At 39.0% G+C, this 12,963-nt stretch overlaps 1 protein-coding gene across 2 annotated transcripts in view; it reads left to right on the forward strand.

The window, feature by feature from the left end:
* The window catches only part of PRIMA1 (proline rich membrane anchor 1), an 81,252-nt gene that overhangs the window by 41,133 nt on the left and 27,156 nt on the right, over nucleotides 1-12,963 (forward strand). For both annotated transcript variants that reach the window (XM_067547098.1, XM_067547097.1), the window contains exon 3: nucleotides 10,249-10,378. In XM_067547098.1, coding sequence (XP_067403199.1) covers nucleotides 10,249-10,378 — 130 coding nt within the window. The remainder of the gene's footprint in view (nucleotides 1-10,248; nucleotides 10,379-12,963) is intronic.

Consider the following 12,963-nt stretch of genomic DNA (forward strand, 5'->3'; position numbering starts at 1 on the left):
CTCAAAAAAAGATATATTGGAATTTGGAAAATGTACAAAAAAGGGCAACTAAATTATTAGGGGTATGGAAAAGCTTCTATATGAGGAGAGATTAATAAGACTGGGACTTTTCATCTTTGAAAAGAGATGACTAAGGGGGAATATGATCAAGGTCTATAAAATCATGTCTGGTGTAGAGAAAGTAAATAAGAATGTGTTATTTATTCCTTCTCATAACACAAAAACTAGGGGTCACAAAATGAAATGAATAGGCAGCAGATTTAAAGTGAACAAAAGGATGTATTTCTTCACACAAAGCACAGTCAACCTGTGGAAATCCTTGCCAGAGGATATTGTGAACGCCAAGACTATAACGAAGTTCAAAAAAGAGCTAAATAAGTTCATGAAGGATAGGCCCATCAATGGCTATTAGCCGGGATAGGCAAGGATTGCTGTTTGTCAGAGGTTGGGAATGGCCGATGGGATGGATCACTTGATGATTACCTGTTCTATTCATTCCCTTAGAAGCACCTGGCATTGGCCGCTGTTGGAAGACAGGATACGGGGCTAAATGAACCATTGGTCTGACCCAATATAGCTGTTCTTATGACTTAGTAGAATTATTTCTGATTTACACCAGTGTAACTGGGAGAAGCATCTGGAAAATGTGTTTTCCACTCTGGTGTCTGATTTCATGAGACCAGTTTTGTGTGTGCAACTTTCATGCATGTGCCAACAGACAGGTGGGCAGACAAATGAACAATTTGCATGCAAATATGTGGGATTTGAATGCATGAAAAATGGTGTGCACCCACTTGGTTGGTGCAGTCTGTTGCACATATACAAATGGGATCCCCCAATAGTCATCCAGCTGTTTGAGAGTGCAGCCCTATAAAATGATCAGCAATGAAACAGTTATAAACAACAGACATTCTGTATGTTCCTTTAAACTAGTTTTAAATGTCAGCATGGCTTGAACAATTTGAAAGGTAATAGGAAGTGCAGACCATAAACAAAGAGCAATTTAACAGAAAAGTATGGCATCCATTCCTATGAGATTATAATTTGGTCAGATTAAATAACCAATTGACTATAGTTCTATTGAGTATAGAGTGTATGATGAGACGGCATCATTTATATATACTGGCCCATGTCCATTCAAGTACCTGAAAGGCAGTGGAAATTCTTCCAGCCTATTCAAGACTAAACTTTATAGAAAGCCAGTTTAAGGAAACATCAGTTTAGAAGGAGACTGATTCACTGAGACAGCCTGTAAAGACATGAATTGCGAAATTCTAGATAAATGGAATCCTTGAGATAATATGATCAGAAGATACACGAACTAAAAAATGACAGTAATTCAGCCTTGAGAAAGTAAGGACACTCCCAAGGATTCTGAATCATTCTTACTGAGCTGCAGTTTCAGCCTGGCAATATTTTGTAAATTATGTAGAGAGCTGCATTAGTAATGGAACCATGATGCATATCCATTAATAAATCCGAGGACAAGATGACACGGAGTTTAATGCTTTGACCATGTACAGTAGGAGCTAAACTCATCATCGTATTTCAAGGGATGGGTATTTGTGTTGGTGTCTATGTACATATACATATTATTTTGCACTTCTATGGCTTGTTTTGTCAGAATCCAGGTTGTTTTATATAAATAACCCTAAAATCTAAACTAGAAGCCTGGACCCTTCTTCCCTAACCTCTTCAACTGCCCCCAAATGCTGTTGCTCTGTCCCTTTCAGTTCCAACCTGCCTAAGAAAACATTCCAGTTCCTTAGAGGCAAATGAAAGTGCCTTTTAAACAAAATATACACAGCATAATTTGAAGCAAATTAATTAAAAATATATAGCCAAACCTGGCCATCCTTACTCAGGCAATAGAATTTCTGCAAGCATAAAGACTGCATAATTCAACCCATGGTGAATGTACACTCATAAACGTTGTATGGGGGGCACGCAGGGTCACATGCTCTCCAGATTTCTGCCAGGGTTATATGCTCTGCCCTGAACCTGGCTGCATACCACCAGAACCTTTAAATCAGAGGCTTTCAAACTGTGGGGTGCACCCCCTTATAGGTGCATGGAGAAACATTCAGGGGGGAAGGGGGAAGCAGCAATGCCAGGCAGCTCATGCTTCAGCCTGGCGCAGTGGAGCTCAGGCTTCAGCCCCGCAAGGCCGGGCTAGGGGAATGCCACCTCCATCCCTGGCTGACCTCTTTTTGTCTGGGTTGGGGGGGTACAACCAAAAATTGTAACTCAAAGGGAGCTAAAGCTCAAAAAGTTTGCAAACCGTTGCTTTAGATTGTGCCCTCTACCTCTCCCCCGGCTCCACTATCAACAGTTATGCATTGTCTCTGTCATCTCTAAAAACAGGCAAACTTTCCATAGTGATGACTATTCTAGCACCCTTGATCTTTCTGTAAGAGCAAAATAAAAACAAGCGTAAAACCAACAATCAGTTCTGATCTATACTAAAAGCATTCTCTCTCTTTTAGCCATGAAGTCATTTTTGTTGTAAAGAGGTGAGAGATGCTACATATATCATGTCAGTGCACAGCTGCCAGTTGTTTGGGTCTGATCTTGTAAAAAGGTCCACACGCACAGACCTGTAGTTCTGAGAGGTATCCCACGGGACTCTGTGTGGGAGTAAGTGTTAGTGCATGTGGATTTGTTTTCAGAGTCAGAACCATCTTTTGTTTCTTTGAGATCGCTGTGTCCTCAGAACATGAGCGATAGCCCTGACAGGCAGAGAATAAGCAGTGTTCTGATTCTGTGCACTCCTCCATTAGCCTTGCATATGAGTAGATTGATGACAGTTGTATAGTCCTGGAACAGAGTACAGCTTCAAAGTCATGTACTCCTCTACCTCACACTCAAATGGAACATAGTATTCCTTCCCTCCTTAAAGTTCTGATTACATTATATTCACATTTGAGTGCACATTCCCGCATTCAAACATAAATAGCTTACAGTCAGTGTTGTAACAGTGGATACAGTATAACCCTCATGCAAAACGAGTAACAAGAGCAATAGAGTTACAAAACCTAAGCATTATGATGACCAATTAGGGCAATTTATATAAATAGTCCATTATCCTCACAATAACCTACATTCCATTAGAAACAGTATTGGCATGTGACAATTTACCTTACACACAACTTTAACTCTGACCCAGAAGACATGCCTACAAACTGTTCCAATGCTGTGGCAGGACTTTCTGCTCCTGACAATTTAGGAGGATTTCAAAACTAAGAATCTGAGGAGATCACAAATCAGCTCTGAGAATTGTTAAAAGAAAATTGAAACTTAATTGTTATTCTGTGGAAATTTCCTTTCCAAAGACAACCTTCAACTTCTCATGGTCAAAGAAGAATTTGAGACTGATTATTCACACTAACATTCTGTCACTGGGTTAGTTTTTCGTGGTGTATTAATTTTTGGTGGGAGCCAAACGAATACAAGTACTGGGAGTTTAAAATTTGAACTGGAGCTGAGGTTTGGAACGTTTCCTTGCAGTGTTCTTCAAAGAAAGTTGCAACGATAATTTGGTGAAGCAAAGAATTTGTGTGTGCTTTTTCTGACACTAAACTATTTTGCACAATTCCTTTGATCTAATTGTACTTGTTCTTATCATCTTTTATAAGCATAAGGCCAGATCCAGTTACATCAGTGTAAATCTGAGATCATTCCACTGAGTAGGTGCATTTACTTTGGGACTTATGCTGCTGTAACTGAGAACAGAATTTGGCTCATGAAAAATATACCTAATAATAATTCGAACTTCATAGATTCTTAGATTTTAAGGCCATAAGGGACCATTGTGATCATTAGTGTGACCACAGGGCCATAGGACTTCATTGAATTCATTCCTGCTTCAAGTCCAATAGCTATGGTTGAACTAAACCATATATTTTAGAAAAACACCAAATCTTGATTATTTTGACAGTAGTGATGAGGCAGTGGCAAGCTGTCTCATTTGTTAATTACCCTTATTGTTAAACATGTGTGTCTTATTTCTAGTCTTGAATTTATCTCGCTTCAGCTTCCACCCATTGGATCTTATTGTACCCTCGTCTGCAAGATTGGATAAACCCTCCGTTAACAAATTTTTGTTCCCATGTAGGTACTTATAAACTGTGATCAAGACACTCCTTAACCTTTTCCATGCTAACTTAAACAGATGGAATTCCTTGAATATCTCACTATAAGACATGTTTTCCAATCATTTAATGATTCTCATGGCTCTTCTCTGAACTCCCTCACTAAGTTTTCAGCATCTTTCTTGAATTGTGGACATCACAACTGGGCATAGTATTCCAGTAGCCACCACATCAGTGACAAATACAGAGGTAATATAACTTCCCTACTCCTACTCAATATTCCTGTTTATCCATTTAGGAATCATGTTAGCCCTTTTAGCCAGAACATTGCACTGGGAGCTCATTTTCAGATGAGTATCCACCATGACCCCCAAGTCTTTTTTCAAGTCACTGATTCCGAGAGTTGAGTCCTCCATCCTGTAAGTATGATTTACATTCTTTGTTCCTAAATGTATGTAGGACCTTACATTTGGCTTTATTAAAATGTTTCTTGTTTACTTGTACCCAATTTATCAAACGATTCAGATCACTCTGTATTACTATTTACCACTCCCCCAATCTCTGTGTCATCTGCAATCTTTATCAGTAATGATTATATTCTAGGTCATTGATAAAAATAGTAAATTGCATAGGGCCAAGAACCAATTCTTGCAGGACCCCATTAGAAACACACCTGCTTGATGTGACTCTACACTGACTATTATATTTTGAGACCTATCATCTAGCCACTTTTTAAGCCATTAAATGTGTGCTATATTGATTTTATATTTTACTAGTTTCTTAATCAAAATGTCATGTGGAACCAAGTCAAATGCCTTATAGAAGACTGAGTAACACTATTACCTTTATCATCTATTTTATCAAAAATGATACTGTTAGTTTGACAAGATCTATCTTCCATGAACCCACCTTGACTGACATTAGTTATATTACCAGTTATATTTAATTCTCATTATCAGTTATATTTAATTCTTATTAATCGAGTTCCATATCAACTGTTCCATTATTTTGACAGGATCGATGTCAGGCTGACAATCCTATGAATTACTCAGATCGTCCCATTTACCCTTTTAAATATTGGCACTTCTCTAATACTTTCCAACTGATGATTTGTGGTTTGAGTGATGAAGGCAGTTATCACTCACAGCTGATAATCTGACCCACAGATGATGGGTCTGGTTCCTCTCTCACGCCAGTTCACTCTAGTGTGACTCCAATGACTGATTTACACTGCAGGAGAATCATGTCCAATGTGCAGAATGATTGAACACAACTTGGGAGAGAATCACAAGTCGCTTGACTTATTTTGCATTGGTGAATGGCAGAACCTGCAAACGTGTGCAGCTATGAGCCAGTTTGTACAACTGAAAGTGATTTTCTGTCCACCCAAGAATCAAGGATATTGTGGAAATTTTGAGTGTTAATTAGAGATGAGCCAGAGCCACAGAGTCCAGATCCAGATCCAAACTTTCAGGTCTTTGAACCTGAGCTTTTGGGACCAGCAAAGTTAGGATCCTGATTCTGATTTAATGTAAAATAGTATGAGAGGAGAATCAGGCCCATGAATTTCCCTGGAGCTAATGTGTTCCATCAGTGTGAGACCAATATGGGTACATCCACACAGCGAGTGTCAAGCCACAGCAGTGAGCCTCAGCGTCCGGGTTGACAGATTTGGGCTCATGGGGGCTCGCACTACTGTGCTAAAGATAGCTGTGTAGGCATTGCAGCTCGGGCTGGAGCTTTAGCTCTGAAGCTCACCCCCCACTCCCTTGGCTTCAGTGCCTGAGCTGCATCCAGAGCCTCAACATCTACACAGCTATTTTTAGCGTGGTAGCACAAGCCTGAGCCTGTCAACCTGGATTCTGAGACTCGCTGCTGTGGGCTGCAACTTGGTGTGTAGACGTACTCTAGGAGATCATACTCAGGCACCATTCTCACTGTCTGAGAGTGTTTGGCTCCAAGTTTTTGGTTCAGACTACCTCTAATATTTGGCCAGATTCAGCTCACAGTTACACTGGTGTAAATGTGAAGAGAATCCTGAGTCCCATGGAGTTTTTTCACATATTCACCAGTGTGAGAACAGCATTTCGTTTACCGATTCTTTTAATGACAAAATAAAACATGTATGTTAGTTCAAATAATATATACAGCTTGTTTTTATGATAAATTTGAAAGTACTGGTAGGAATTAGGTAGCAATAATTGTAATTAATCATATACCTTTCTGGGTTCTAAACTGTAACAGCTCAGAAAAAAGACCTTTGCTCAATGAAGGCCTTTGTTCAGTGTGCAAAAAAACCAAACAAAATATTAGAACACATAAGGAATGAGATGTAGAATAATATTGAAAACAATACCGTGTACTTATATAAATCAATAAGTATGCTCTCATCTGGAATGCTGTATTCAGTTATGTTTTTTTGAGATGGAGAGAACAGAACAGAAAGAGCACAGAGCGTTCAGAAATGGAGAATGACATGATTAGAGACACTGTAAAGTTTCGGACTCCTTACCTTAGGAAGGAGACGAATAGGAGGACAACATGATAAAGAGATACAAAATAATGGATGGTAGTCCAAAGGTAGGTCAGGAATTTCTATTCAGCCTTTCTCATAATAAGAGAAGGGGATGAGACATTCAATTGAAAGGTAGCAAATTCAAAACTGTTTTCACAAAACAACACACTGTTAGCCCATGCCACTTATTGATTAGGGCACTAGTCTTGAACTCTGGAAACCTGGGTTTGATTCCCTGCTCTGCTAGAGACTTTTTGTGACTTTGGACAATGAACTTGGGGATAAGAATACTGCTCTACTTACAGAATTATAGTGAGGATCAATACATTAAAGATTGTGAGGTGCTCAGATGCTACCGTAATGGAAGTCATTTCAATACCTAATGTAGATAGACAGGCAATATCCTTGAGGCCAAGAGCTTAACAGAAAAGGATTGGACTTTTCTAAGGAGAACCAGAATTGTAATAGAAAGGATTTAAAAAATATAATACGAAGAGTTTTGGAAGGGATATAAACTCTCATGCCACACAGCATAAATTGACCTCTATTTAGAGACTAGGAAGAAACTTTGTTTTGTGAACATTCTGCAGAGTTTCTTGCACATTCCTCTGAGTCATCTGTGGCTGGCCGCTATCACAGAAAGGGAATCAGATTAGATGAACCAATGGTCTGATCCATAATAGCAATTCCTATGGTTCTTATAATCCATAAATACATGAAGATGAAGATTCACTCAATGGTGGCAGTAATATTCACTATCTTATCTCCTCTTCTGTATTTTTCCATATTAAAAAATAATACAAGAGTTGAACCACCAAGATGTGTGTGCTGGTTGGACACTTGGCTAAGCCTGGTTCCACATTTTCCTATTGCTGTATCCCCTCTCCCTGTTATTTTTTACCCTCACTCATCATATCACAGCTATAACTAAGAGCCAAATCCTGCCACCCCTTCTCAGGTTGTGTAAGATTTACTGAGGTATGCAGTCCCATTGAGTTCAATGGAACTACTTACATCAGTAAGTACTATATAGTGGAGGCAGAATGGGGCCCTTAGATTGTAAGCTCCTTCAGGCAGAGACCTTGCTATGTCCTCTTTGAAATGCCCAGTCCACTTTGGGAGCGATAAAATAATAAATAATATTAAAAATAGTTTTTAAAATAATTGAAGCTGACACCCACACCATCTCATGACACAACAAAGAAGATTCCTATGTTCACTGCTTAGTGAGACCTAACTCCATAGTATTTATAATAATAAAATAGAAATTCAATTGCTGAGGACATGAGTTAAGAGATGCACAATGTAGCAGACTCAGTGCAGCCTGGGAGCTGGGAACCCTTGGCTCTTCCAGTTACGTAACTTCTCTGCTTGAGTTTTCTCCTTTGTTAAAGAGAGATGACATATACCTACCGCATAGTTAATGTTTGCGAAGTATTTTGAAGATTGGAAGTGCTATGCATTAACATTAATGGAGAACTATTGTTTGTGATAAGGGTAGCACTTTCTCAGAGGCACCAGTTGATGAGCTGACCAGTAGAGTTACAGCTGGTGGACTTTGTTATTTTGATTTCTTTGTTAACAGCTAGTGCAGTGATACACAGACTGAGGCTGGGGAACCGCAACTGGCTCTTTAATATGTCTCCTGCGGCTCTTTGCAGCACATGATATTAAAACACAGTGTTATTTAATTATTAATCAATCTAAGTTATTAACCAATCAGGATGCTTTTACTATGTTATTATAACTAATTGTAGAATACTGGGTCAGTCATTTTGCTTTGAGAATAATGTATATATAAAATAGTAAATGAAACAATGAATTCACATGACTGTGGCTCTTTTGGGTAATGTTGATCACTAATTTGGCTCCTGAACCATTGAAGTCTGAGTATCCCTGACCTAGTGTATTTCTTACAAATCTCCATGCAGCCCTCTTTAGATGAATGTGCCCAGCTCTCCTACAGATAATGTCACTGCAAAAAATCTGATCACAACACTTTTGAGGGAAGGGTTTGATTCTCATTTATACAATGTCAGTGACTCAGATAAATGCACCAAATGAAGTCAGCATGCTTAAAAGATGTTAAGAAGTGTCGGGTGCTACGTTTTGTTCAGTTGTTTATTTACCTGAACAGTAGAGACCTAGGTATTCCTATTAATTGATGCACTACTAGCATTTATTTATGGAGACAGGAATTATAATCTTGGTCAGGTCCCAAAATCAATGAGTTCAATGGTCTTTTCCTAGTCCCAGCTATGTTGGCTCAGGATGCCATAGGTTGATAGATTCCAAAGCCAGAGAGGGCCACACTTCAATCATCTTGTCTGATCTCCTGTATAATACAGGCCATAGAACTTCCCCACAATAATTACAAGAGTATATCTTTTAGAAAAATAACCAATCCTGATTTCATAATTTGCTACCCTATAGATAGGTTTGAAGGATTACACTTTTATCAGTAAATATCGGTAAACACAGATTTCACCATACACTCACCAACCATCGAAAAAATATTTCCATCGATAATAGCTGAAATTTTCAGATAGGAAAAGTAAGAAAAATTCTACTTGGGAATTTAGAGTTTGATTTAAGGATATTTACTTGGATATTTTGACATGATGTTGACAATTTGTATATTAATGGCTATAATGTTTTAACTTTTTGAATCTCAACATCTACCATAATTAAACAATTATTGTCAAACACCCACATAATTTCCCACAACTGTGAAAATTTAAATTGATAAAAATTGAAAAAATGCTTAAAATAAACATTGATATCTGTCAAAATTATTTTTTTTAAATCAAATTCTGCCAAACCTACCTATAGATCTTCAACATATTACTGTCCTTTCAAGCCACGAGGGAAACAAATGTGCCTCAGAGGTATATCTCTGAGTTAAATATCTCCCAAGATTACTCCTGGTGCAGCTTACTCCTTGCTGTGGGCAGTGCTTATAGGCACAATCTAGTCCCTAGAAAGTAATACATTTTTCTTCTTTTAATTTATATTTTCATAAGCAATTAATTAATTAATGGATATTGATTAAATGCATTTTAAAAGTGACAGTACAGTAGGAAAAAGCTTATTGAGTAAAGTCCTCTAAAAGCACTAAATAAAGGTAATAAAATTCCTGTGTTCTTTTAAACTATTTCCCCATCCTCTATCCAAGGTTAATATGATAGCAGCTCCATCCTGGATTGTAGGCACCGCTACTTTTCCCAGATAAACATTCCCTAATTTTGTTTAACAACCTGAACTTATCTGCATGACGTTTCTCTCTAAAACTAAAACTGATCCTGCCGAAGATGGGCAATCACCAAAAGAAAAGAGATCGCTTTCTGGCAGCAGAGCTGTGCCTGTCCCCTTCTAGCTGAATGCAATGTGGTGGATGATGGAGCAACACAAAGAACAGTGGCCAGCACTTGATGGCTTGCTGCACCATGTGGTTCTCAAGCAACATGCAGTGGACAGGATAGTAGAGTTTATTGCTTAGAAAACTGGACCCAGATGTGAAATAACCTCTGTACATATCTAAAGCCCTGGTGTAGTGCTTTGTGCCAGGTGAATGAAGACTATCTGATTATAAACTACTTATCCGGGGAAACTCATAGATGCTTTTCACATTATCTTTTACAGCTCCCAAGTCTACCTTTTGCCCCACTGAAGAGACCTGGTGGCCAGGTCTGGTTATAATCATTGCGGTATGCTGTACCACACTAGTGCTCCTCTTTGTAGTTGTCATCATTTGCTACAAAGCCATAAAAAGGTAAGACTGTGCACACCCCGCTTGTGCCTACAGCAGATCAATTCCTCAAAGTGCTTTTAGCTATGTGGCTGCAATCCCGTTTTCTGTCCCTAATGCATCCTGTAGCATCACTGCAGTGAATAGCCTGTCTGTGTTTTCATTATAAAGCCAGTTTTTGTAACCTAATTTTTTCCTGTGTAAAGGATGAAGTTCAAAGCACAAATATTCAGTCCTGAGGATAAGGAAAACCAGCAAAGTTCAGATTTGAATGGGAACTTCCTCAAAATTTGGGTGCTGGGATATGTATCCAGCTTTTGGTCTGGGCCCAGCACAGAGGTAGGAGCCAGCTATCATGTTCAGATCTGGATCCAAGTCCTGTTCAGATTTCCCCAGAATTGAAAGGTGTTCCGATTTCAGGTTATTGTGAAGGCCCATCACTACTACTACTACCAATCCCACAGACAGATATGGTACCCTTCAATCCAAACCCTAAGATACTACATTTGGGGACTCTTAAAACTAGCCCTCATTCTAGGTTCCAAATTGTCACCTTAAGAGCCAAATACAGAACTGGGTGTCTTAATTTAACTGGGCAACCCATGTACACACTGTGTGTAGCGATCACTTCAGTTGCTACTTGCACAGCCTGTCTCTACCATGCCACTTGCCACTGGTGCAGACTAGATCTAGTCAGAAAACAAACCCCCCAAAATCATTTTTGTCTCATTTTCTAAGGAAAAATTGGACTTTTTGGTGAAAAGTTAAAAAATTTTGGCCAAAACCTTTTGGTTTAAAATAAAAAATTTAGATTTAGAAATGCCTTAATGGTGCCTCATGCTCCTGCTGTCCTCTGTGGGCAGGACTCCCAGCCTGTATTATGTCTCACTTAGTAAACCACTGTTTTCCCTCTTGCTGAGCCATCACAGAGAAGAAGGAGGAGCATGAAGCCTTACAGCAGCGTTTCTGAATAGAAATTTTTCGGGTTTTGGATGAAAACAGACAAAATTTCAGTTTTCATGTGTTGAATTTTTTTACAAAAGTAGACATTTTCTGCAGATGGAAGATACTTTTTGTGAGTTATTTCATTGAGTCTGAAATCCAATGTTCCATCAAAAACCAAATGGAAAATCAGCCCAAGCACAGGCATTTCAGTGTTGGAATATTGTACATGTTTTAACAGTGTCCACATGATCTATCCAGTGGATCAGGACAGGAAATAAAGAATAATGTATCCACCTGCAGCCAAAGGGAGGATTCTGAGAGGACAGAACAGAATATTCTGTAACTAAATTACTTTATTAGTGATTTTACAGAAATTAACTTTTCTTTTTATAGTTTAGCCCAAACCTGTATTTTTATCAATTTCAACAAAATAGCTGAACTGTTTTAAAATGAGAATTTGCTGAGAACCGGTGGCTAGTGGAATTGATAACTGGTAAAAAGTTTTGCATCGTCTAAGTTCTAACCCAACCTTAAGCAATCATGACAGACTGAAAGTTATTAGTCTCTCTTTAGTGGCTCTATGTGAAATACACTGGTGGTCTCGGTCCAGTTCTAATGGATAAGTGTCCATGTCACACGAACAACCATTGCATTGGGCTAAATAATGCTAAATAATCTGTTAATGATTTCTGGCAGAAACTCCTGAGCTTACACTCAGGCAGAAGCAACTACCCAGTTCTATATTCACCAGGCAAGGGCTCCCTCTTCAGAGCAGTTATTTCCTGGTGAGTGGGAGGGCATAGAAAAGATGCTCAGGTAACTGAGGGCTTGTCTACACTTATAGTTCTGCATTGGTGCAGTTGTGCTGCTGTAGAGTTAGGGAAGATGCCACCTAGGTCAACTGGAGAACTTCTCCATCAGCGTAGGTACTCCACATCTCCGAGAGGCAGTAGCTATGTCGACGGGAGAAGCCCTCCCATTGACATAGCACTATCTACATCAGGGGTTAGGTCAGTAAAACTGCTTCACTCAGAGGGGTGGATTTTCCACATCTCTGAGCGATGTAGTTACGCTGACGTAAATTGGTAATGTAGATCAAGCCTGAGTTCACAGCTGATGCATGCCTCAAGAAGGTCAGTGGAAAGCCTATGGTGTTTCATGTTGCAGGGAAGAACAGTATAGGTACCAGATAAAGACAGCATAAATAGGGAAGAACTTAAAGGAGTTTTCACTTCTGAGCCAAATGCTGGTTTAGCAGCTGAGTCATATGTTGATGATTACATTATTGACGAACAGTAAGCTGAGAACTGCTCAAATGAGGGATGAATGTTTATAAAAAAGAATCTAATTAACTGAAATTGGCTTTTTTCAGAGTAACTAGAGCATTTCTCCTCTGCAGAGAATCCTTTCAGTAAAAGTTATGTTGAATGGATGCCCTAGAGCTGTTGGCAATATTCCTAAATAGTTCCGTTTCCTTGATCCTTTTTAAGGAATATTTATTGATAAGCCCTAGGAAATGAGACAAAATATGACCGGAGGAAGAGCTCTGTGGAGCTCAAAAGTTTGTCCCTTCCACCAACAGAAGTTGGTCCAGTAAAAGATATTACTTCACCCACCTTGTCTCTCTCATATCCTGGGACCAATGTAGCTACTAACAACACTGC

Source organism: Emydura macquarii, unplaced genomic scaffold (genome assembly GCF_026122565.2).
Source record: "Emydura macquarii macquarii isolate MOO-44397 ecotype Brisbane River unplaced genomic scaffold, CSIRO-AGI_Emac_v2 contig_1229, whole genome shotgun sequence".
Classification (NCBI taxonomy): domain Eukaryota; kingdom Metazoa; phylum Chordata; order Testudines; family Chelidae; genus Emydura; species Emydura macquarii.